Source organism: Paramormyrops kingsleyae, chromosome 25, assembly GCF_048594095.1.
Source record: "Paramormyrops kingsleyae isolate MSU_618 chromosome 25, PKINGS_0.4, whole genome shotgun sequence".
Classification (NCBI taxonomy): Eukaryota; Metazoa; Chordata; class Actinopteri; order Osteoglossiformes; family Mormyridae; genus Paramormyrops; species Paramormyrops kingsleyae.
The window spans coordinates 30,226,402-30,250,977 of NC_132821.1; the positions used below are offsets into that span (position 1 = coordinate 30,226,402).

At 42.2% G+C, this 24,576-nt stretch overlaps 1 protein-coding gene and 1 long non-coding RNA gene across 3 annotated transcripts; both read left to right on the forward strand.

Annotated features, from left to right (window-relative positions):
* Positions 1–559: 559 nt before the first annotated feature.
* LOC140577654 (uncharacterized) lies at positions 560–12,095 on the forward strand. 2 transcript variants are annotated; one of them, XM_072707681.1, is made up of 5 exons: positions 560–609; positions 806–1,186; positions 3,853–3,996; positions 4,165–4,217; positions 11,901–12,095. In XM_072707681.1, the coding sequence occupies exons 1-5, from the start codon at positions 573–575 to the stop codon at positions 12,024–12,026; spliced, it is 741 nt and encodes a 246-aa protein (XP_072563782.1). In that variant the 5' UTR covers positions 560–572; the 3' UTR covers positions 12,027–12,095. The 2 variants fall into 2 exon arrangements, with proteins under 2 accessions (XP_072563782.1, XP_072563780.1); XM_072707679.1 differs by lacking the exon at positions 11,901–12,095 and adding an exon at positions 4,381–4,520.
* A 2,940-nt stretch (positions 12,096–15,035) lies between these two features.
* LOC140577627 (uncharacterized) lies at positions 15,036–22,952 on the forward strand. Its single transcript, XR_011985871.1, has 6 exons — positions 15,036–15,164; positions 16,110–16,270; positions 16,403–16,759; positions 22,180–22,323; positions 22,491–22,543; positions 22,853–22,952. It is a non-coding gene; the product is annotated as an uncharacterized lncRNA (long non-coding RNA).
* Positions 22,953–24,576: the final 1,624 nt, after the last annotated feature.

The window sequence follows — 24,576 nt, forward strand, 5'->3', positions numbered from 1 at the left end:
ATCACAGACTACGGGCCCAAACCACACAGCTCTGCCTGTCCCCAACACATGTTGAGGAATTTATTCTCTAGACCAGGGTTCACCAACCTTTTTGAAACTGAAAGCTACTTCGCGGGTACTGAGCCATACGAGAAAAAAAGCTCATTTAATGGAATAAGAGTTGAGACGTCTAATGTTCAGACTAAAGGTCCTGCTCATGTCACTGACACGCCTTTCATTTTATATCTAATCTAATTGAGGAAAATACCATTGATTTTTACACAAGCGCTACTCCATAAAAACTTTCACGATTGATTTACAAGTTCTCTAAACATAAATCAAATGCGAAACAACTCTACTTTTAGTTTCAAAAATAATTTTAATTTTAAGTTTAAGCTAATTTAAAAGTATAAACGTTCAGAATTTTGATATTCAGATAAAAATTTCTACACTTCTCACAGACGTGCAAATGTTTTAAAACTCACACTGGTGTGACAGTAGGTGACATCACCATCTTTCTACATTAAAATTAGTGTCCGCCCATTGCAAAGGAAACGGTCTGAAGACCCTACCACTAGACGACACACTCAGTCATGGACACGACGTGCATCTCTCTAATCATTCTGCTCGGTGAGTGTCTGATTACTGTAGAAAGAGAACTGGATCATTTTTCCAGACCAGCTGTAGAACCTAGAGCAACAAGTAATTTCTTTATGTTTGTAGTAGAGTAGTTATGTGACTCAGTGAATGACCATGATGGTGGTCTGATCTCAGACAGTCATGCTGAATCGCTGCTGCTCCTTCTCACAGTGTGATTCTTCCTCAGGTTTGTGCTGCTCCTCACAGGAGAGAAGGTCTGAGGAGGCTGTGCTGAGGGTCGTCCGACTGGGAGACAATATTACCCTGCAGTGTGATGTCAAAAATGACCTTGATACCTTCTGGTACAGAAAATGCTCTCATGATAACCAGCCTCCATTGAAACTGTCTGGCTACGGATTACTGCACAGTCCTCTTCCTCAATACAGTTTTGTGTGGAATAACTCATCGTTTTCATTCAGTCTGTCAATTAAAAACATCACAGAGTCTGAACTGGGACTTTACTACTGTTCCGCAAAATATCTGAAACATTACACTGGACCGGATGGAAAATCCTCTGATGAAGAAAGAAACCGCTTTGGAAATACGACCACTAGACTTCTGATTGCAGGTAAGAGTGCAGCTATATTTCTCTCAGATAATCCTTTGCATGAGTTTACCTTCCTATTCTAGTTGAATGTAACAGGCAAGATGTTAATCATTTATCACTTATCATACTTATAAGCTCTATTTCCACTATATGTCTGGTTTGCACTCTCTGCCAGGTGCCTTTACTTGTATATTGTACTTATTCATATTTTCTTATTTGTATTTTTAAAAACTCTATTTTTTTTTTTTATATATTTAATGTTTTCTACCAAGGGTTTGAGAGTAACATAATTTCAATTCTCTGTGTGTTCTGTACATGTGGCAGAATTGACAATAAAGCTGACTTTGACTTTAAATTATTGCAAAAATGATATAAAATTATATTATTTGATTTTTACATAAAAGAAAATATATGAAAGAAAATCTGCCTTAGGTATCTAATTTGTCATTATCAGTATCATGACTAAGTCATAATATGCAATATAAAAGAAAAATCCAATTATTACGACCTTAATGTTCTCAGTAAATATAAACAACAGGATTTACATTTTATTGAAGAATTCGACCCTGTGAATCTGCTCGGAACAAATGGCTGGGAGATGGATGGTTGGAGGAACCCGTCCACATAAATGTTATTATTTTATGAAAAATTTAAATGCACTAACTATTAATGACATTTGAATAATAATGAAAAACTGAATAAAACCTGAGGAGTTTTGTTACATTCTCAATCTTACCCTAACCCTTCATGCAAAAAGATTTACTTCATATTTATTTTTCACAGCTGAAATATGAACTTACTTTAAGCTACTCTCCCTTTTAAACCCCAGATTGGCTCGATGCTTCAATATTTCAAATATGTTCAGGGTTCCCGGAAGCAATGGGCATGAGGTAGGGAACAACCCTGGATGGGGGGCCAGCCCATCGCAGGGCACACTCACACACCAGTCACTCACACATGCACACCTAAGGGCAATTTAGTAACTCCAATTAGCCTCTGCATGTCTTTGGACTGTGGGGGGAAACCGGAGTACCTGGAGGAAACCCCACGATGACACGAGGAGAACATGCAAACTCCACACACATGTGACCCAGGTGGAGACTCAAACCCAGGTCCCAGAGGTGTCAGGCAACAGTGCTAACCACTGCACCACCATGCCGCCCCCTTATCTGTCTATTATTCACAAAATCATCTAAGAATTAAAAAAAAAAACCTTAATCTTACAGCATTAAAAAGGAATGACACAGATATTTGTATAATAATAGTTTGCACTAATATTGCTCAGCACTACTGCCTCACACTCTGGGACCAGGGCTCCGGGGGGGTGAGGCTTCCATCTTCTCCCCCAATAGTAGTGCGGTTTTCCCCAGATACTCTGGTTTCCCCCCACGGTTCAAAAACATGCTGAGGCTGATTGGACTTACCAAATTGGCCATACTGTAGGTGTGTGTGTGTGTGTGTGAGTGTGAATGGTGCATGTGAGTGTGAATGGTGCATGTGAGTGTGAATGGTGCATGTGAGTGTGAATGGTGTGTCTGAATGATGTGTGTGTGTGTGTGTGTGTGAATGGTGCGTGTGAGTGTGTGTGAATGGTGTGTGTGAGTGTGTGTGAATAGTGTGGTGAGTGTGTGTGAATGGTGTGTGTGAGTGTGTGTGAATGGTGCGTGTGAGTGTGTGTGAATAGGGTGGTGAGTGTGTGTGAATGGTGTGTGTGAGTGTGTGTGAATGGTGCGTGTGAGTGTGTGTGAATAGTGTGGTGAGTGTGTGTGAATGGTGTGTGTGAGTGTGTGTGAATGGTGTGTGTGAGTGTGTGTGAATGGTGTGTGTGAGTGTGTGTGAATGGTGCGTGTGAGTGTGTGTGAATGGTGCGTGTGAGTGTGAGTGAATGGTGCGTGTGAGTGTGTGTGAATGGTGTGTGTGTGAGTGTGTGTGAATGGTGCGTGTGAGTGTGTGTGAATGGTGCGTGTGAGTGTGTGTGAATGGTGTGTGTGAGTGTGTGTGAATGGTGCGTGTGAGTGTGTGTGAATGGTGTGTGTGTGAGTGTGTGTGAATGGTGCGTGTGAGTGTGTGTGAATGGTGCGTGTGAGTGTGTGTGAATGGTGCGTGTGAGTGTGTGTGAATGATGCGTGTGAGTGTGCCCTGCAATGGGATGGCGCCCCATCCTAGGTTGTTCCCTGCCTTATTATGTAGCATCTGGTATGGGGTCCGAACCCCCCGGGACCATGAATCATATCAACAGTTACACAAGATGGATGGATGGATGGTTTCTTACATATGAAAGTGATATTGTTCCATTTATTTATTGTTCCATGTATTCTATAATTTTCTAAAAAAAAATACATTATTCCCTTCATTAAAAAAAAATAAATACCATAATTTCAAGTGAAATTAAATTTCTCATTTGTTATGGCAGTATAATGAATTAGGCATGGTCAAATAGGCCAGATTTTATATTTATATACTGTAAATGCATATTTTTAAGATTAAAGTATTTACATTTTATCCAGTATGTCTTGCGAAATTCTGCCACCCTAACTATGGAGTCTCCAGTCTGTGTTGCCTGTAACTGGCTCCAGTTCACCGCTATGACCTGTACTGGAAGGTGCCTGAATAGTTATGTTAACCGTCTCTGTAAGCAGCAGCACAGCGAATATGACCATGAAAATGTCCCACTGTCCCTGATATAGACGGTTCCAATGGCACCATAACGACCCCCAGCGGTTCTACAGCAGGGATGATCCAGAGCTGGATGCTGGTGGTCAGTGTGTCTGCGGCTGTTCTGCTCTGTGCTCCTCTCTCTGTCGGTACCTACTGGCTGGGGAGAAGACAGGGTGAGTCCCCTGGGTCACCAAAGATGACCTGCATGTTCAGGTCTGAGATCCTGGGGTATTCCTGAGACGCTCTATGCTGTTTATTCCTGACCTGCTGTAGAGACTCCTTTGGATGTTTCATTATGTGTCTTTGCTGACCTTAACCTTATATTTGTTATGTTTCTGTAGGATTAAAACAGTCCACAGATAAACAAAGGATTACAAGATTTAATGATGAAGAGGTAAGTAGTTCAGCTTTGTAGTCTGACCCTTTTTCTACTATATTAATTGTTCTCTAAATTCTCGAAATTATGCACTAAAATATAAATGTGCTTCATGTGATACATTGTGACAATGACAATATTCCTACATCAGAAAATATTTATAAATTGTTTTTATCCACAGGAGGAGGAAGGGCAGCTGAACTATGCCACACTGAAGATCCGTAAAGGACCCAGGCCGTCCAGGACAAAGCCTGATCAAAAAAATGATTTGTGTACCTACTCCGAAGTCTACAGGGGTCGAGTGTGATGAGCGCAAATCATTTATGCGTTTTGAAAGTCCAAGTTGCCAGACTTTGCACTTATTCCTAGAGCTTGTTGATTTTACTGATTTTCTTTGTAAATTAATAAAATGTTCAAAATGAAAAGTTACTCCATGTCATCAACAAATAAGGTTTGGCATTATGCTTACTCAGAGTGACACTTTTTAGTTCAAATGTAAATATGCTGTTCATATAGATGCTGCAATGTTTTCTGTCTCATAATAAAATTATAGGAGTGTCAAGTTATCCTCTGAGTAGATCATTCTGGAATTAACTTAAGCTCAGAGGACAAGGGTGCAAGCAGATACCTGGGGAGGGGGGAGATTTATTCAGGGAATACAGGGAAACCAAGGTGTGGTGATGAAGGGCAGCGGCCCCCAGGTCAGCGGGAAGCATCTCCCCCCTCATACAGGCAGACGCAGTTCTTCCGGCACGGCTGGGTTGGTCAGGAGGTGGTCTGCCCTCGGGGCAGTCGTCTCCCAGTCTGTCTACATTTGGGGGCATAGAGAGCATAAGCAGCACGCTGAGCCTTTGTCCTCCCCCAGGCCTTTTCGACTGTCATGTCCTGTTAGCACTCTTGCAGCCGACAGTGAGGAAACCATAGTTACCTTTGGCCTGCATGGTACTGATCGCCCCCTGGTGGTGCATGCCAGATTTCACACTCTGTTTGAATTTTCTCTACTGTAATAATAATGAGACTTTATTGATCCCCATGAGGAAATTCTCCATTCACCTACTCCATCTTGATCTCCATGACATACATCGCATGTAGGTGAGAACAAGCTTGGCAGGAAGCTGCATCAACCTGTACCAGAGCACATGCAGGTGGGGATTAAGGGCCTTGCTCAAGAGCCCACAGACATGCGACTATCCTGCCGAGGCCGGCTCGAACCGGCAACCTTCCGACCACAGGCACAGAGGCTGAGCCACACGCTGCCCGACAGGAAGTATGCATGTGAGTGTAGTATGTAGCTATGAATCCATGAACGATGTAAAAATATCACCACACACTTATACATTTATAGTTATAAAAGGAATCAGTTCTAGCATGAGGAACAGAGAGACACGACAGAGAGACACAACACTGGTACTGAATGTTAATGATCGCTGCCTTCCTGACCATTTAAATAAATTTACAGTTTTTCACAATCACTGACAAGCATTTCTATCCAAAACTCATTTATCACAATAGTGTCAACTAAATTATGGATAATTTTTTCATTGCTGTGACCCAAAATGGCTCAAGTGACAACTTAAAAAGTTCATGAATACTTTTCACACTCAAACTCCATTAGCAGGAAAACTTTGCACATTTAGGGCCCATTTTGCACACGATTGCTATGATTTTTCAACATTTCTGTAGTTACGATATTGAATTATGTTGAAAATAAAAACATATATCCCAGGCCAGAGAGCGACCAGCATCACAATGGGTGGAGCATTAGGCAGTGACAGTTTGCTGGTGCATGAGCCAGTCATTGGCCCATACAACGCAGTTGCTAGGTGACCTATATGCATGTTTCCGCTACGCCAGCAGAGCAGAATGGGGGAGTGACATGACACTCTTCGGTGCTGTATTAGACGTGGCGTTTCACCACTCTGCACATTCCAGGCTGTCTTCACTTTTCCTACCACCACACACACACTCCTTAGGCCTGAAATTGGGGGAGTTCCTCTCTGCACTGAGGCAGAAGGTGTATAACTATCACACATGAGCAAATGTCCTTACTGGACGCCACGCAGGTAGGTTGGAGTAGGGATGGTTCTGTAAAAGATACCTTCACTGTATCACCAGGGAGAACATTAGACATGATGTGGATGAGAATGTGGCCAAATCCAGAATAGAGTCAAACTAGCGCTGTAACATATAGGAATGCAAAGCATTTTCATTTTTGGTTTCTCTTCTTTTGGAAATGAATGTAATATATGCAAAAATGTATATATACTTCTATACATTATCTATTTATTCCTAAGACGTTTACTGCAGTACATTATAGCGAATGAAAAGGAGCGAAAAGGTGTTATTCTGCAATAGAACTCTGATTTTCATTAAACAATTAAACGTACTTCATACAAAATGCTACATCTTGTTCAGCCCCCTGTTGAGGGTGTTTATCAGTTATGATGTTATGTTCGCCATAGTCTGCTTGTCAGCTGAGAATGTTTGCGGCTCTTTGGTAGCCCGTGTTTATTTTGAGATGCGTACAAAGTGTTTCTGTGGTTTATTGCAGTGTGGAGGTGCGATTGACTGTTACACCCACCTGCGTGTTGGTAATGCAAACTGTGAAGAGTTTTGGAAAAAGTCACTTCAGCACAGAAAAATGCTTTTTTAGTGATTAAATAAAACTGTAAATATAGAACAATTAGAAGGTATAGAGTTCCCAGACGTGTGTTATGTGTAAATGCTCAGCATCTTTCCACATTTGGTTAGACCTCATTGTAGATTTGATTAGAATATACAGGGTCCATTGCAATGACTTTGATGCTCCATTCATTTGCATGCATGCTAATTAGCCACAATTGTGCCATGATCAAAATCATTGCCTTAAATCAAATCAATCACATCAAATCAAATAACCTTTTATTGTCAATTCACTATATGTCCATAACATACAAGGGAATTGAAATGCTGTTTCTCTCTCATCTTTGCAGTACAATATAAAATATAAAAGTATAAAAAGTTTAAATATATAAGATATACGATACATTCCAATAGTGCTAAAAATAGTAAACCTATTACATACAATATGCAATAGTCAGTAGGATAAAAACAGCAAAAGACCATAACAGTGATGTAAAGTGAGGAGGTGCATTTTTAGAGCAGCTTTTGAGACAATTAACAGCAAAAAGACAATTAACAGCAGATGTAATATTGAGTCTTTATATGGTAGCAGCTAATTTTTACCTATTAGTCTGGAAAAGGTTGGGAAGCCATTTCTAAGATCCCGAAGCTTCACTGCGACGTCGTCAAAATCACGTCATAGAGTCTCCTACCAGTGTCCACATGCAGCTTAATCCTACCTCTCGTCTAGCTCAACAGCGCCCCCCAGTGATTCCCATCACCATGTTGTGATGGGGTTTGTTTGGTAAAGCGCTCATCACTGTTAATGATCTTCTCCTGTCTTCCCGCAAGATGGCCCAGATGTTGAGGTCTTGATCCTGGTGATGACCGTGACCACAGCTTGTGTTCTGCTCTGCCTTCACTACTCTGTTTGCACGTCCTGGCTGTGAGATACACAGGCTTAGTCATCTGGAGCATCACTGCGTGATGGAGGACGACTGCTTGGCATTTACACAAATGTCAAATACAGCCCACTGTGACCTCTGACCTCAGCCACACCTCAGCAAGTCATGTGATCCAGAAAACCCCACCCTCCAAGACTCACTTACACACCTAAACCACACACCCCTACATGACTTCATTCTGACACAAAAGAGATTAAAGTTTCTCTTTCTTTTATTTATTAAATTATGTATTTTTCATGTAGTGAAGTCTGGTTGAATTGGAAATGGAGTATAAAGCTTTATTTTGGATGATTATTAAGCAATAAAACTTTTCTTTAATTCTAAAAATGACTTTGGTTTGGACTTTTTCAGTGCAGATCGTCATTGTTGTGCAAAGTGATGGAAAATTGGATCGAAAACCTGAAACCACTTGTACTGTAAATTCAGTTCGGGGGTGTCAGCGATGACCACAGTTCCCATTCAGAAACACACTTGTACCCAAAACCAGCGCATGAAGTCACCAAACCTGGATTCAGGAGCACAAAACCTGGACCAGTGACAAATGCAAAAACTATATGGCCTTATGAGTCGTCTATCACTCTTCATCCCACATCTGGGTGTAATTATGCTTGGAGAAAGACAAAGGACACCTTCGGCCCACAGTGCTGTGGGAATCTTTAGGGCTGAATTATAAATCAATCAATAATCAATATAGTTTTTTTCTCAAGTGGGGTTGCAGATGGAAGCATTGCAAACAATGTGACCACAGCTTCCAGTTTATAACTGAAACCTATCAGTTTCTGAATAGATTTCTGAAGATTGCAAAAAGGCCTGTTTGAGCCACATGCCTCTGAAGGCCACAAGGCTACAGCCTGACAGTTAGGCAAACACCCACCGCAATGCAGAATCTCTGCTGGAACCACTCAGTTCTGTCTCTTTCAGGTGGTTTCTTTTGCAGAATCACTGGTAAAACTGCACACGCATGTTTGCTTGCACTAGGATGGGCTCGATCTGCTACTAAGTAACCCTACATTTTTATGGACAACGGCTAGTTTACATAATCAGTTCTGGCCATTTTTGTGTTACACAACCTAACAAGTATGCTTGGTTTGTCAAACACATTCCATGTTTAAATGCAAATAGTCTAACTGAGATAAATATCACTGATTTTCACATACGTCCTACTCCATAACAACTTTCACGATTGAATTGAAATTGAAGTACTTTAAACATAAATCAAATGCGAAACAACTTGTACTTTAAAAAGAAAATGTAAGGCACAAAGTTTAAACCAATTTAAAATGTTCAGATTTTTGATATTTGGATAAAAGCTTCTACCCTTCACCCAGACATGCACTGATGTGACAGTAGGTGACACCACCATCTTTCTACATTAAAATTAGTGTCCGCCCATTGCAAAGGAAACGGTCTATAGACCCACCACTAGACGAACCACTCAGTCATGGACACGACGTGCATCTCTCTGATCATTCTGCTCGGTGAGTGTCTGATTACTGCATTAAGATAATTAGATTATTTTACCAGACCAGCAGTAGAACCTAGAGCAACAAGTTATTTCTTTATGTTTGTAGTAGAGTAGTTATGTGCCTCAGTGAATGACCATGATGGTAGTTGGTCTGATCTCAGACAGTCATGCTGAATCGTTGATGCTCCTTCTCACAGTGTGATTCTTCCTCAGGATTGTGCTGCTATTCTCAGGAGAGAAGGTCTGAGGAGGCTGTGCTGAGGATCGTCCAACTGGGGGACAATATTACCCTGCACTGTGATGTCAGACATGAGCGTGAAACTATCTGGTACAGACAGTGCTCTCATGGGAATCAGCCTCCACTGAAAATGTCTGGTGTGGAATTAATGCGCAATCCTCATCCTCAATACACTTTCGTGTGGAACTCCTCATCAAATTCATATAGTCTGTCAGTTAATAACATCACAGAGCCTGACCTGGGACTTTACTACTGTTCCACAAAATATCAAGATTTCACTGGATCCAAGGACCGCATGTCTACAGAAGATCTCTACCGTTTTGGAAATATGACCACTAGACTTCTGATTGTAGGTAAGAGTGCAGGTATAATCCTGTCAGATTATCTTTTGTATGTGTTTACCTTCCTACTCTAATTTGATGCAACATACAAGATGTGAAATTATTGGAACAATGAATTCAAGTTATTATCTTATTGTATTATTCTTGATTACAAAAAAACACACGAAACATTATTTACCTTAAATACCCAATTTGTCGTTATCATTGCCGTGCAAAAATCCTATTATAATCTTAAAAAAATACAATTATTATGACACCAATGCTCTCAGTTCAAAAACAGGAATTACATATAATTGAATAAGTCCATCCCATGATCCTGCTTGGGATGAGTTCAATTCAATTCAATATAATTCAATTCAATATAGTTCAGTTCAGTTAAATTCAATTCAATTCAATTTGTATTGTACATTTTCACATTTATGAATGAATGAACAACCTTGAATGTCTGAACCTTAAATATTCTTATTATTAGTTACACATGAATATGTATAATATGATATAAAATGATATCAGGATTTATTTGCTAAATACTCAAAATATAATGTTTGCCTATTTATTTACAAAATTCTGAGGGATCATTATATTTAAAGTGGCTTTCCAAGACAAGTTTTCGTTCTCGCTCCTTAGAGTTACCTTTCCTAGCTGAAATATCCAGTATTTTAAGCTGTTTTGCCTTTAAACTGTAAAGACCCCAGATTGACTCAGTGTTTCAATATCTCAAGTATGTTCAAGGTAAAAATGATCCTGGGACTTCAGGCAGACAGAAGATGTAAGTTTGAAAGATGAAAGCTTTACCATTCTGTCACAAAAGCATGAATCTGAGGTCTTTAAAAGAATCTTGTTAATCAGTTTGCATAATTCCAGGTTTTTTCGATTTTCCCATGATAATGAAAATTTTTAAAAAGGTTATTAATAATGGAAATATTTAGGTAAGTATATTTGCTTATTTGTTAGTGATACTGTTCTGTGTATAATGAGTAACATATCGGCAGAAGTGCAAGTTTGAGAGATGAAACCTTTATAATTCTATTACAAGAAGCATGAAACTGAGGTTTTTAAAACTTATTCTGTTAATCAGTTTATATTATCCCACCCCCCCCCCCAAAGAAATTAAAGCTTTGATTTTATTATTTTCCCTTTCTTTTTGCATCTATCTTTTGACTGATGTAAAGAAACATATTTATTCCTTTTGTACACTAAAGAGGGCATGCTGTCAAATTAAAAATTAAAATAAATTAGAAAAAATCAAAATTGTAAGATGTCTTATTCCTTCCAAAGACAAATATCCTAAAATTGAAGGACACTTTTTTCCTTGGGTCTCAGGAGGATATAGGTCAGTTTTTCAGATTTTACATTTATATGAATACATATAATCCATATATTAACCAGTACATCCCATGAAATTCTGCCATCCTAACTATGGAGTCTCCAGTCTGTGTTCCCTGTAACTGGCTCCAGTTCACCACCATGACCTGTACTGGAAGGTGCCTGAATAGTTATGTTAACCGTCTCTGTAAGCAGCAGCACAGCGAATATGACCATGAAAATGTCCCACTGTCCCTGATATAGACGGTTCCAATGGGTCCATAATGACCCCCAGCGGTTCTACAGCAGGGATGATCCAGAGCTGGATGCTGGTGGTCAGTGTGTCTGCGGCTGTTCTGCTCTGTGCTCCTCTCTCTGTCGGTACCTACTGGCTGGGGAGAAGACAGGGTGAGTCCCCTGGGTCACCAAAGATGACCTGCATGTTCAGATCTGAGATCCTGGGGTATTGCTGAGATGCTCTATGCTGTTTATTCCTGACCTGCTCTAGAGACTCCTTTGGATGTTTCATTATGTGTCTTTGGTGAGCTTAACCTTACATTTGTTATTTTTCTGTAGGATTAAAACAGTCCGCAGCTAAACAAAGAATTACAAGATTTAACGATGAAGAGGTAAGTAGATCAGCTTTGTTGCCTGAACATTTTTCTACTACAGTAATTGTTCTCTCAGAAATTATGCGCTAAAATATAAATGTGCTTCATGTGATACATTGCGACAATGACAATATTCCTACGTCAAAAAATATTTATAAATTGTTTTTATCCACAGGAGGAGGAGGGACAGCTGAACTATGCTACACTGAAGATCCGTAAAGGACCCAAGACGTCCAGGGCAAAGCCTGATCAGAACAGTGATTTCTGTACCTACTCTGAAGTCTACAGGGGTCGAGTGTGATGAGCACACAGAATTGGTATGGAGACCCCCTGCATAATCTTTGGAAAGTAAATCATTTATGCAATATAAAATGAATTTTGATATTCCAAGCTGCCAGCCCTTGCATTTATTCCTAGAGTTTCTTGATTTTACTGATTTGCTTTGTAACTTAATAAAATGTTCAGAAAGAAAAGTTACTCCATGTCTTGAATGAATAAGATTTGTCATTATGCTTACTCAGAGTGACACTTTTAAGTTCAAATGTAAATATGCTGTTCATGTAGACGATTCAATTTTTTTTTTTATTATAGGAGTGTCAAGTTATCCTCTGAGTAGATCATTCTGCAGTTATGCTCAGGGGACGAGGGTGCAGGCAGATACCCGGGGAGGGGGGAGATTTATCCAGGGAATACAGGGGAATATAATGTTATGATCCCAGAGCTCCTTACAGAACTCTTACGGCACATAACAATAAACAGGCTGTGGTGATGAAGGGGCAGATACCCGGGGAGGGGGGAGATTTATTCAGGGAATACAGGGGAATGTAAACAGGCTGTGGTGATGAAGGGCAGCGGCCCCCAGGTCAGTGGGAAGCATCTCCCCCCTCATACAGACAGATGCCGTTCCACTGGCTCCGGCTGGGTTGGTCAGGAGGTGGTCTGCCCTCGGGGCAGTCGTCTCCCAGTCTATTTGGAACACAGAGAGTATAAGCAGCACGCTGAGCCTTTTTCCTCCCCCCTGCCGTCACAGCCATGTCCTGTTAGCACTCTTGCAGCCGACCATGAGGAAACCATAGTTACCGTTCGCCTGCATGGTGCTGATCGTCCCCTGGTGGTGCATGCCAGATTTCACACTCTATTTGCATTTTCTCTATTGTAAGACTTTATTGATCCCCATGGGGAAATTCTCCTTTCACCTACCCCATTTTGATCTCCCTGACACACATCGCATGTAGGTGAGAACAAGCTTAGCAGGAAAGGGCATCAACCTGCACCAGAGCACATGGAGGTGGGGATTAAGGGCCTTGCTCAAGGGCCCACGGACATGCGACTATCCTGCCGAGGCCGGCTCGAACCGGCAACCTTCCGACCGCAGGCACAGAGGCTGAGCCACACGCTGCCCGACAGGAAGTATGCATGTGACTGTAGTATGCAGCTATGAATCCATGAACGATGTAAAAATATCAGCACACACTTATACATTTATAGTTATAAAAGGAATCAGTTCTGGCATGAGCAACAGAGAGACACGACAGAGAGACACGACAGAGAGACACAACAGAGAGACACAACAGAGGGACACAACGGAGAGACACAACAGAGAGACACAACAGAGAGACACAACAGAGAGACACGACAGAGAGACACAACAGAGAGACACAACAGAGAGACACAACGGAGAGACACAACAGAGAGACACAGAGAGACACAACAGAGAGACACAACAGAGGGACACAACAGAGAGACACAACAGAGAGACACGACAGAGAGACACAACATTGATGACAGAACAGAAGCACACAGGACTGGGAGGCACTTAAGTACAGAACCAGCGAGGGAGCAAATAGGAGGCAGCTGGGCGTGATCAACATGAGGGCAGGAATGAGAGGTGAGACTAACAAGCACCAGATGTGGCTTGTTACAGTCAAGCCACGGAGGAGACGGGAGGGTCAGGCAGTGCAGGACATGATAGTACCCCAACCCCCCCCCTACCCCCAAAGCATGCCCTCTGGGCACAAAGGGTGAGTGGACCAAGGGCCACACAACAGTGAAGACAGACGGGGCCAGGGAACCAGCCAGGACAAGGAAAGATAGAGAAACAAGAGGGGATGAACATACAGTATCAGGAAACCGAGAAGTGGGGAGCAGGTCTGGCAGTCGCCGGAAGTAGAGGATGCGGGTTCCAACGGGACCTCAGCAGAGGCAGGTGCAGACGGGACCTCATCACAAAGGCAAGACAGACTAGCCCTCTCTGGATAGGAAGCCAGGAGCAAGGTTGAATTTGATAGGATACCTGGTAATGAGCAGGGAAGGGATGGGACACCTTGCGACAAGCAGGACAGAGCCAAGACACTTGGCGGTGAATGGGGCGTCCCGGTAAGACCATCACCCAGCAGGTGAGTTGGCGAACTGCCGGGTCTTTGTTTGTGGAGTCCTGTCATTCTGTTATGCGGTGAATGGGCACAGAGCGGGGATAGAGGAGCGGGAGTTCAGGGAGTCGGGGAAGCGAGGGATTTATTGGGGAAACAAGGGTTTTATTGAGGAAACAGTAAGGCACACGGGGTAAAAAATACACCAGACTACACTGAACAAGACTAGACACAGCTGGTAACACGGGGATTCCACACAAGGTAGCGAGGGGGGTGTGACACACAGGAGGATCGGAGGAGCGGGGCATGACAGCATAGACCTAATAATGACTGGCTACATCAACTAGTGCACTCAGGATGTCACAGTCACAAAAACAATCACCACACTTTTCAACCGAAAGCCATGGTTACACTGGCTGAAAACCCGGGACGCTGCATTCTGAGCAGGAGATGCGGTAGCACTCAGAACGGCAAGAGCCAACCTGTCCTGAGACATCGGGCGAATGAAGTGTGAGCATGATTAAATAAATCAACTCTCACTTCACGAACATGAGAGATACACGGCGCATGTGGCAGCGCCTCCAGACCATCACAGACTACAGACCATCACAGACTACAGACCATCACAGACTACAGACCCACACCACACACCTGTGACACTGACACCTCCCTCACTGACACACTGAACACATTCTATGCACAGCTTGAAGCTCGGGGACCTTCTGCAGGCGAGCGACGATGTGCTGATGCTCTCGTTTCTGCACCTCCACGGAACCAGAAGCATGGTAGATGTACTGCTAGATGTAAAGACCTCTGCTTTCAGCGAGATTTGGTTCACAAAGGACAAGTTCTTAAGTCAGGTCTTGTTTGGAATGTAAAGAACTAGAAGCTCATTGGATTTTCTAATAATAATAATCGATACTTTATTGATCCCCGTGGGGAAATTGTCTTTACGCCTCCCTTTCTCTTTGTAGAGTAAGCTGTCCGTGAAGGGCAACCACCTGTAGCGGTGTCCAGGCAGCCGGGGATTAAGGGCCTTGCTCAAGGACCCACTGACTTGCTGAAGAGGGGTATGAACCGACAACCTTATGATTACAGGCACAGTCCACTGAACCACACACTGCCTATAAACAGAAAATGCTTACCAGAGCTATCGGTGCTCACATAAACATGAATAACGCAAAGATACGTGTATTTATTTTATTTTAAGTATTGTGTTTTTATAAAGCTTAACTGTGATTTGAATGAAAAATATGTGATAAAACACTGTGGAATATGAACTCACATATTCAGCGGTGGTCCCTGGCTGGGGCATGATGGGTAATTGCAAACCGCTGATACCACCCCAGGGACGACAGCTATTACTAATGCAGATGTTCTTTAATGCACGGGTTTACCCAGTCTGAAGCCCAGGGGTCTCCGCTAATAAGGGTCCTCAAGTAACCTTGTTTAATATTTTGAGGGGGTGTCGACTTAGCAAACTGCCACGCCCATTGCCGCACAACCCGGCCGCCCCTGGCAACACATTTCACCTTCGCCCCTCCTGGCCCACCCCCCCCTGCTACCTCACCATAGGAAATAGGGGGGCACTGAAACCTCAAATACCCCAGAGGCCTCTGACCACATTAATGTGCCTCGGTGTCCAACACAAAGTGAAATGGGTGGGTGGTGAAGTTTGCCGCGGGTGGGGGTTGGACGTGCATTACAGCTTCCCTAGTGCGGCAGATGGGCTTTAGCCGGCCTGCATATACTACTAACTAAGCAGGATATCTTATGGGGAACAGCTGGTTCACAGACTGAGCTCCGGTCAGCTTTGTGTTACACATCAGTACCTGTGTACCAAGACTTTTACAACTGACTTACAGTATAAGGTAAACAAAATGTAAAACTAAACTGGCAGACTTGCAAAAATCAATTCAGGCCATGAAGTTTATGTTCATTTTAAGGTATAAATGTTCAGATAAAAGTTCCTGCACTTTTCACTGGTGCGCCTGTCATTTTCTCTCTCACACTAGTGTAACGGTATTGACACCTCCATCTTTGCAAATGAAAAGCAGTCTCCGCCCTTCACAGAGGAAACGGCCTGTAGATGACAAAATGAGTCATGGACACGATGTGCATGTCTCTGATTATACTGCTCTGTGAGTGTTGTGGAGTAACAGTGGAACCTGTTAGAGTAAGTCATTTCTTTATATCTTTCATGAAAGACTTGTACGTATTACACGATTTACATGATGGTAGTTGGTCTGACCTTAGACAGTCATGCTGAATCGCTGCTGTTCCTTCTCACAGTGTGATTCTTCCTCAGGTTTGTGCTGCTTCTTTCAGGAGAGAAGGTCTGAGGAGGCTGTGTTGAGGATCGTCTGACTGGGAGACAATATTACCCTGCACTGTGATGTCAAATATGAGCTTGATACCTTATGGTACAGACAATGCTCTCCTGAGAACCAGCCTCCACTGAAAATCTCTGGCTACAAATTACTGCACAGTCCTCTTCCTCGATAAGATTTTGTATGAAACAACTCATCAGCTTCTGATGAGTCTAACCTGGAACTTTAATACGGTTCCACAAAATATGTCAAAGATTTCACTGGATCTAGTGAAAGAACCTCTGATGAAGAAACTGATCATTTAGAAAATGTCACCATTAGGCTTCTGATTGCAGGTAAGAGTGAAGCTATTTTCCTGTCAGATAATCCTTTGCATGTGTTTACCTTCCTACTCTAGTTTAATGTGACAGGCAAGATGTTAAATTATTGTAACAATGAATTATAGTTATAATATTATTTGATTCTTACGTATAAGAAAATGTATGAAACTATCTACCTTAACTATCCAATTTGTCATTATGAGTATCACGACTAAATCCTATCATAAAATACATATCATTGTAAAGTGAATTTAAATTTAAGTGTATATACATATATATGTGTGTGTATCTCTATGTATTTGTGTGTGTGTGTGTGTGTGTGTGTGTGTGTATAATACGCACACATACCTACGCATAGCTACATACCGCACTCACATGAATACTTCCTGTCGGGCAGTGTGTGTATAATATTATAAGACAGGGTGAGTCCCCTGGGTCACCAAAGATGACCTGCATGTTCAGGTCTGAGATCCTGGGGTATTGCTGAGATGCTCTATGCTGTTTATTCCTGACCTGCTCTAGAGACTCCTTTGGATGTTTCATTGTGTGCCTTGGTTGATCTTATATTTCTCTTGGTTGACCTTGACCTGACATTTGGTCTTTTTTGTAGGGATAAATCAGACCACAGCTAAACAAAGAATTACAAGATTTAATGATGAACAGGTAAGTAGTTCTGCTTTATAGACATTCCCTCTTCCTACCCAATCATTGGATATTTGAATAATTATGTAAATATGTGTCATTTGTGAAAATAATGGAATCAAAAATATCTATAAATTGTTTTTATCCACAGGAGGAGGAGGGACAGCTGAACTATGCTACACTGAAGATCCGTAAAGGACCCAGGCCGTCCACGACAAAACCTGATCGGTTCAGTGATATCTGTATCTACTCCGAAGCCTACAGAGGTCATGTGTGACGAATTTACAGCACTATGTCCCTTTTGTAATCTGCAGGATGGAAATCATTTATGTAGTAATATTTCAGAATATATTAAACCATTACTATGGATAAAAAATGTATACCAACGTTATAGTTTTTTATTTATATAGTTTTAGCATTTATTCCTAGGCCTTGTTGTTTTAATTAAGTTACTTTTTTAATTAATAAAATCTTGAGAATGTAAACGTATTCCACGACTTTTATGAACAAGATTTGTCACTCTGCAGTTTGTCACTGTCTGACCTCAGCCACACCTCCACAAGTCATGTGATCCAGAAAACCCCACCCTCCAAGACTCACTTGCACACTTAAACCACTCATCCCTACATGACTTCATTGTGACACAAAAGAGATTAAAGTTTCTCTTTCAATTCTGATTTTATTTATTAATTTATTTATTTTTCTTGTAGTGAAGTCTGGTTGAATTGGAAATGGAGTATACAGCTTTATTTTGGATGATTATTAAGTAATAAAACTTTTTGATTCTAAAAATGACTTTGGTTTGGACTTTTTCAGTGCAGATCGTCATTGTTGTGCAAAGTGATGGAAAATTTGATCGAAACCCTGAAACCACATGTACTGTAAATTCAGTTCGGGGGTGTCAGCGATGATCACAGTTCCCATTCAGAAACACACTTGTACCCAAAACCAGCGCATGAAGTCATCAAGCCTGTTTTAAGGAGCACAAAACCTGGACCAGTGACAAATGCAAAAAGTATATGGCCTGATGGGTATATGGCCTGATGGGTCATCTGTCACTCTTTATGTTAATGCTTGCAGAAAGACAAAGGACGCCTTCGGCTCACAGTGCTGTGGGAGTCTTTAGGACTGAATTATAAATCAATCAATGATCAATATAGTTTTTTTTCTCAAGTGGGGTTTGCGGATGGAAGCATTGCAAACAATGTGACCACAGCTTCCAGTTTATAACTGAAACCTATCAGTTTCTGAATAGATTTCTGAAGATTGCAAAAAGGCCTGTTTGAGCCACATGCCTCTGAAGGCCACAAGGCTACAGCCTGACAGTTAGGCAAACACCCACCGCAATGCAGAATCTCTGCTGGAACCACTCAGTTCTGTCTCTTTCAGGTGGTTTCTTTTGCAGAATCACTGGTAAAACTGCACACGCATGTTTGCTTGCACTAGGATGGGCTCCATCTGCTACTATGTAACCCTACATTTTTATGGACAACAGCTAGTTTACATAATCAGTTCTGACCATTTTTGTGTTACACAACCTAACAAGTATGCTTGGTTTGTCAAACACATTCCATGTTTAAATGCAAATAGTCTAACTGAGATAAATACCACTGATTTTCACATACATCCTACTCAGTAACAACTTTCACGATTGACTTACAATTTCTTTAAACATAAATCAAATGCGGAACAACTTAACTTTTACTTTAAAAAAAAATGTAAGGCACAAAGTTTAAACCAATTTAAAACGTTCAGAATTTTGATATTCAGATAAAAGTTCCTACACTTCTCCCAGACATGCAAATGTTTTAAAAGTCACACTGATATGACAGTAGGTGACACCTCCATCTATGTACTACACATGTAGTGTCCGCCCATCGCAAAGGAGACGATCTGAAGACCCCACCACTAGACGACACACTCAGTCATGGACACGACGTGCATCTCTATGATCATTCTGCTCGGTGAGTGTCTGATTACTGCAGAAAGAGAATTAGATCATTTTACAGCAGTAGAACCTAGAGCAACAAGTTATTTCTTTATATTTGTCATGAAGGAATTGGATGTCTTACTGAATGACCATGATGGTGGTTGGTCTGATCTCAGACAGTCATGCTGAATCACTGCTGCTCCTTCTCACAGTGTGATTCTTCCTCAGGTTTGTGCTGCTCTTCTCAGGAGAGAAGGTCTGAGGAGGCTGTGCTGAGGGTCGTCCGACTGGGAGACAATATTACCCTGCACTGTGATGTCAGACATGAGCGTGAAACTATCTGGTACAGACAGTGCTCTCATGAGAAGCAGCCTCCACTGAAAATGTCTGGTGTGGAATTAATGCGCAATCCTCATCCTCGATACACTTTCGTGTGGGACTCCTCATCAGATTCATATAATCTGTCAATTAAAAACATCACAGAGTCTGACCTGGGACTTTACTACTGTTCCACAAAATATCAAGATTTCACTGGATCCAGGGACCGCATGTCTACAGTAGATCTCTACCGTTATGGAAATATGACCACTAGACTTCTGACTGCAGGTAAGAGTGCAACTATATTCCTGTCAGATTATCTTTTGTATGTGTTTACCTTCCTATTCTAATTTGATGCAACATACAAGATGTGAAATTATTGGAACAATGATTTCTAGTTATTATCTTATTGTATTATTCTTGATTACAAGAAGCCACACAAAACATTATTTACCTTAAATACCCAATTTGTCATTATCATTGCCATTTCACATTTATGAATGAGTGGACAACCTTAAATGTCTGAACCTTAAATATTCTTATTATTAGTTACACATGAATAGGTATAATATAATATAAAAGGATATCAGGATTTTTTTGCTAAATTCTCAAAATATAATGATTGCCTATTTATTTACAAAATTCTGAGGGATCACTATATTTAAAGTGGCTTTCCAACAAATATAAAGTTTTTCGTTTACTTAACTTTCCTTAGAGTTACCTTTCCTAGCTGAAATATCCAGTATTTTAAGCTGTTTTGCCTTTAAACTGTAAAGACCCCAGATTGACTCAGTGTTTCAATATCTCAAGTATGTTCAAGGTAAAAATGATCCTGGGACTTCAGGCAGACAGAAGATGTAAGTTTGAAAGATGAAAGCTTTACCATTCTGTCACAAAAGCATGAATCTGAGGTCTTTAAAAAGGATTTTGTTAATCAGTTTGCATAATTCCAGGTTTTTTGATTTTCCCTTGATCATGATTTTTTTTTAAAAAAGATTATTAATATTTGAAATATTAAGTATATTTGCTAATATGTAAGTGATACTGTTCTGTCTATCAGTCTGAAATTTTGAAAAAAAAAAAAATGAGATTAACATATCGGCAGAAGGTGTCATGTAGCGGACCGGTGGAGCAGGACGGGGAGTAAACGTGGGGGGCAAGGAAGCCAAGGGCAAAGGGAAACGGGGAGCTGGAGGGACCTCTACGGGCGTGAGGCGGAAGCTGCAGGGGCTGCAGGCGACCGCGAGGCTGGGGCAGGAGCTGAAGAGGACACTGAGGGTGGCAAGGAGGAAAGCAAAGGGGCTGGCGGAGAAGGCGAGGAGGGAGGAGAAGGGGACTGTGGTGGAGAGGAGGAAGGTACCGTAACCAAGGCAGGCGGAGGCGCTGCCACAGCCAGCTCAGGTGACCTGCGAGTCGCAGGTGGGGGACACGCAGGCGGGGGACACGCAGGTGGGGGACACGCAGGCGGGGGACACGCAGGTGGGGGACACGCAGGCGGGGGACACGCAGGTGGGGGACACGCAGGCGGGGGACACGCAGGTGGGGGACATGCAGGCGATCGACGAGGTGCCATTGGTGAGGAGGGAGTTAAGGGGACACCGGTGGAGGGAAAGAGGACAGGCGGAGGCACCATGGGGGCTGGCTGCTCGGGTGCAGGAGCAGGAACCTCGGGAGGCGGTGCAGAAGCCATCAGGCCAGGAACCATGGAATGTGGTGCAGGGGCCGCCGGGTAAGGAACCTCGGGGGGCGGTGGCGCAGGAACCTCGGGGGACGGTGGAGCAGGAACCGCTGGCGCAAGAACTGGAACTACAGGGGGTAAAACAGAAACTTCCGGGGGGGCAGCCGGAACGGGCGGGGCAGGAACCTCTGTGGGTGCAGCATCCACCGCCGGCACAGGAACCACAGGGTGTGTGGCTGGGGTTTGCGCCTTGGCAGCAGGCACTGCGTCTTCTGCTGAGGAAGCCTGCTCCCTCCTCAAGTGGAGCAGCTTCCTCAGGGTCTCCTCTGCCTTCTCCAGCTGCTGGGGTGGGGAAGCTGGAGTAACCTCCGCAAATTCCCTCCACGGAAGCAGTGGACGATCAGGGCAGGGCAGAAGGTGGAGATGAAAGCTTTATAATTCTGTTACAAGAAGCATGAAACTGACGTCTTTAAAACTTTTGTTAATCAGTTTCTATTATCCCCCCCCCCCCCAAAGAAATGAAAGCTTTCATTTTATTATTTTCCCTTTTTATTATATATCTTCATTTCTAAAAAGATTTTTTTCTGACACAGTATGACATATTAGGCATTGTCATATAGGTCATTTTTATGTCAGATTTTCAGATTATACATTTATATGAATACATATAATCCATATTTTAACCAGTACATCCCATGAAATTTTGACATCCTAACTATGAAGTCTCTAGCCTGTGTTGCCTGTAACTGGCTCCAGTTCACCGCCATGACCTGTACTGGAAGGTGCCTGAATAGTTATGTTAACCGTCTCTGTAAGCAACAGCACAGCGAATATGACCATGAAAATGTCCCACTGTCCCTGATATAGACGGTTCCAATGGCACCATAACGACCCCCAGCGGTTCTACAGCAGGGATGATCCAGAGCTGGATGCTGGTGGTCAGTGTGTCTGCGGCTGTTCTGCTCTGTGCTCCTCTCTCTGTCGGTACCTACTGGCTGGGGAGAAGACAGGGTGAGTCCCCTGGGTCACCAAACATGACCTGCATGTTCAGGTCTGAGAGCCTGGGGTATTGCTGAGATGCTCTATGCTGTTTATTCCTGACCTGCTGTAGAGACTCCTTTGGTTGTTTCATTGTGTGCCTTGGTTGATCTTGACCAGACATTTGGTCTTTTTTGTAGGGATAAAACAGACCACAGCTAAACAAAGAATCACAAGATATAATGATGAAGAGGTAAGTAATTCTGCTTAATAGACAAACTCTTTTCATACTATATCAATTGTTCTTTCAGAAAACAATTGTTAAGATTTTAAATAAGTTTCACATGATACTGATACATTGTGACATTATGGGAATGACAAACCAGGCAGTTTGTGTAAGTAATCGGTTTATAAGACTGTGGAGGAGGGACAGGGCCTTCCTATTGGTGCATATAGGAAACAGGTACTGTCTGATTGGTTGTTCTCTCTTTGTATCAGACGACAAAGTCACATGACATAATGCATCATGAATGTCTTATTAATCTGTTATACTGTGTCACAGGGGCAGGCCAGAAGTGATGGACGACGACTGCTTGGCATTTACACAGAGGTCAAATACAGCCCACTGTGACCTCTGACCTCAGCCAGACCTCCGAAGTCATGTGATCCAGATTACCCCACCCCCCCTTGCACACCTTATGCATACAGTTCTACATGTGTTCATTTTGACACATACAGGGTTCAGTTTTCTCAGACATTCATTTATCATTTTGAATTTTCTTATTTTAATTTTTGTGCACATATTAAAGTCTCGTTGAAATGTAAAATGAGTATACTGCTTTGATTTGGATGATTATTAAGGATTTTTAAATCTGAAAATATTTGTTTGAATCATTTTTCAGATCAGATGATCATTGTTGTATGAGGTGATGCTAAACTGGATGGGAACCCTAAAGTCGATGCTAAATTCAGTTTGCTGCCGTTTGTCTCAGCCTACAAAATGACCGCAGAACTGAATCAGCACCTCTGAAACCACAGAAACTATATGCTCTGAGCTTCACACTGTAGAAATTTACATCGTAGTTCCCATTGTGAAATCACTAGTAGCCAAGGCCAATGAATCCAGACACTTAAGCTGGAACAGTGAGCAATGTGGAAAGGTAAAGGGTCTTCAGAGTCATATATCACTCTTTATGCTACATCTGGGTGGGTTTATGCTTGGAGGAAGACAAAGGATGCCTTCAGCCCATAATGCAGAGTCTGTCTTTAGGGTGGATGGTCAATAATGCATATAGTTAATTCTTGGGTGGTTGGGGATGGATGTGTTGAAATGCAGTTTCCAGTTTATAACTATAACTGGTGAGTTTCTCTGTTGCTGGTAGATTGTAAAAAGGCTGCTTTGATCCATGTGTCTCTGAAGGCCACAATGCTGCAGTCTAAAGGTTAGTAAGAAGTATGGAAAGTTTATTTATCAAGCGCCTTTCACAGACAAACAGTCACAAAGGGCTGTACCAAACTAAAATGGTGAGATATGTAAAACAAAATACCAACCAGGTAAAAGTACAGAACAAGTGAAAAGTAGAGAACAATACATGACAAAACACAATTTCACAAGATCACATTTCCCCAAAAGCCTTAGAGAAAAGGTAAGTTTTAAGCTGCCCTTTAAAATCTTCAATAGAGTCTGCAAAATGCAACAATGGAGGAAGATCTTTCCACAGCCCTGTGGCAACAGCTGGAAATGCCGAATGATCATGTGTTTTTAGTCTTATCTGTGGAACACAAACAGATCCTTGATCAGAGGACATTAGAACATGGCCAGCCAAACAGGGAGGTACCAGGTCCATTATTTATCGTGTAGCCTGGCCATGTAAGGCTCTGAATGCATGGACTATTATCTTAAACTTAATCCTAAACTGAACAGGAAGTCACAATTTACAATAGCAGTAATATAAGACATTCCCTTAGTTCATCGATCCATTTTCCAAACTGCTTATCCTTTTTGGGGGTCTGGAGCCTATCCTGGAGGCTAAGGGCACGAGGCACGGAACAACCCAGGATGGGGGGCCAGTCCATTGTAGGGCACACTCACACACCATTCACTCACATCTATGGGCAATTTAGTTACTCCAGTTAGCCTCAGCATGTCTTTGGACTGTGGGGGGAAACAGGAGCACCCAGAGGAAACTCCATGACAACATGGGGAGAACATGCAAACTCCACACACATGTGACGCAACAATGGAGGAACCTACAATGGAGACTCAAACCTGGGTCCCAGAGGTAT

What these genes read in the sequence shown, in the direction of transcription:
- LOC140577654 (XM_072707681.1), top strand. Translation starts at nt 573, where the DNA reads ATGGACACGACGTGCATCTCTCTAATCATTCTGCTCG. An exon ending in CTCTCTAATCATTCTGCTCG is followed by an intron (nt 610 to 805) that starts GTGAGTGTCTGA and finishes ATTCTTCCTCAG; the next exon opens with GTTTGTGCTGCTCCTCACAG. An exon ending in CTGGCTGGGGAGAAGACAGG is followed by an intron (nt 3,997 to 4,164) that starts GTGAGTCCCCTG and finishes ATGTTTCTGTAG; the next exon opens with GATTAAAACAGTCCACAGAT.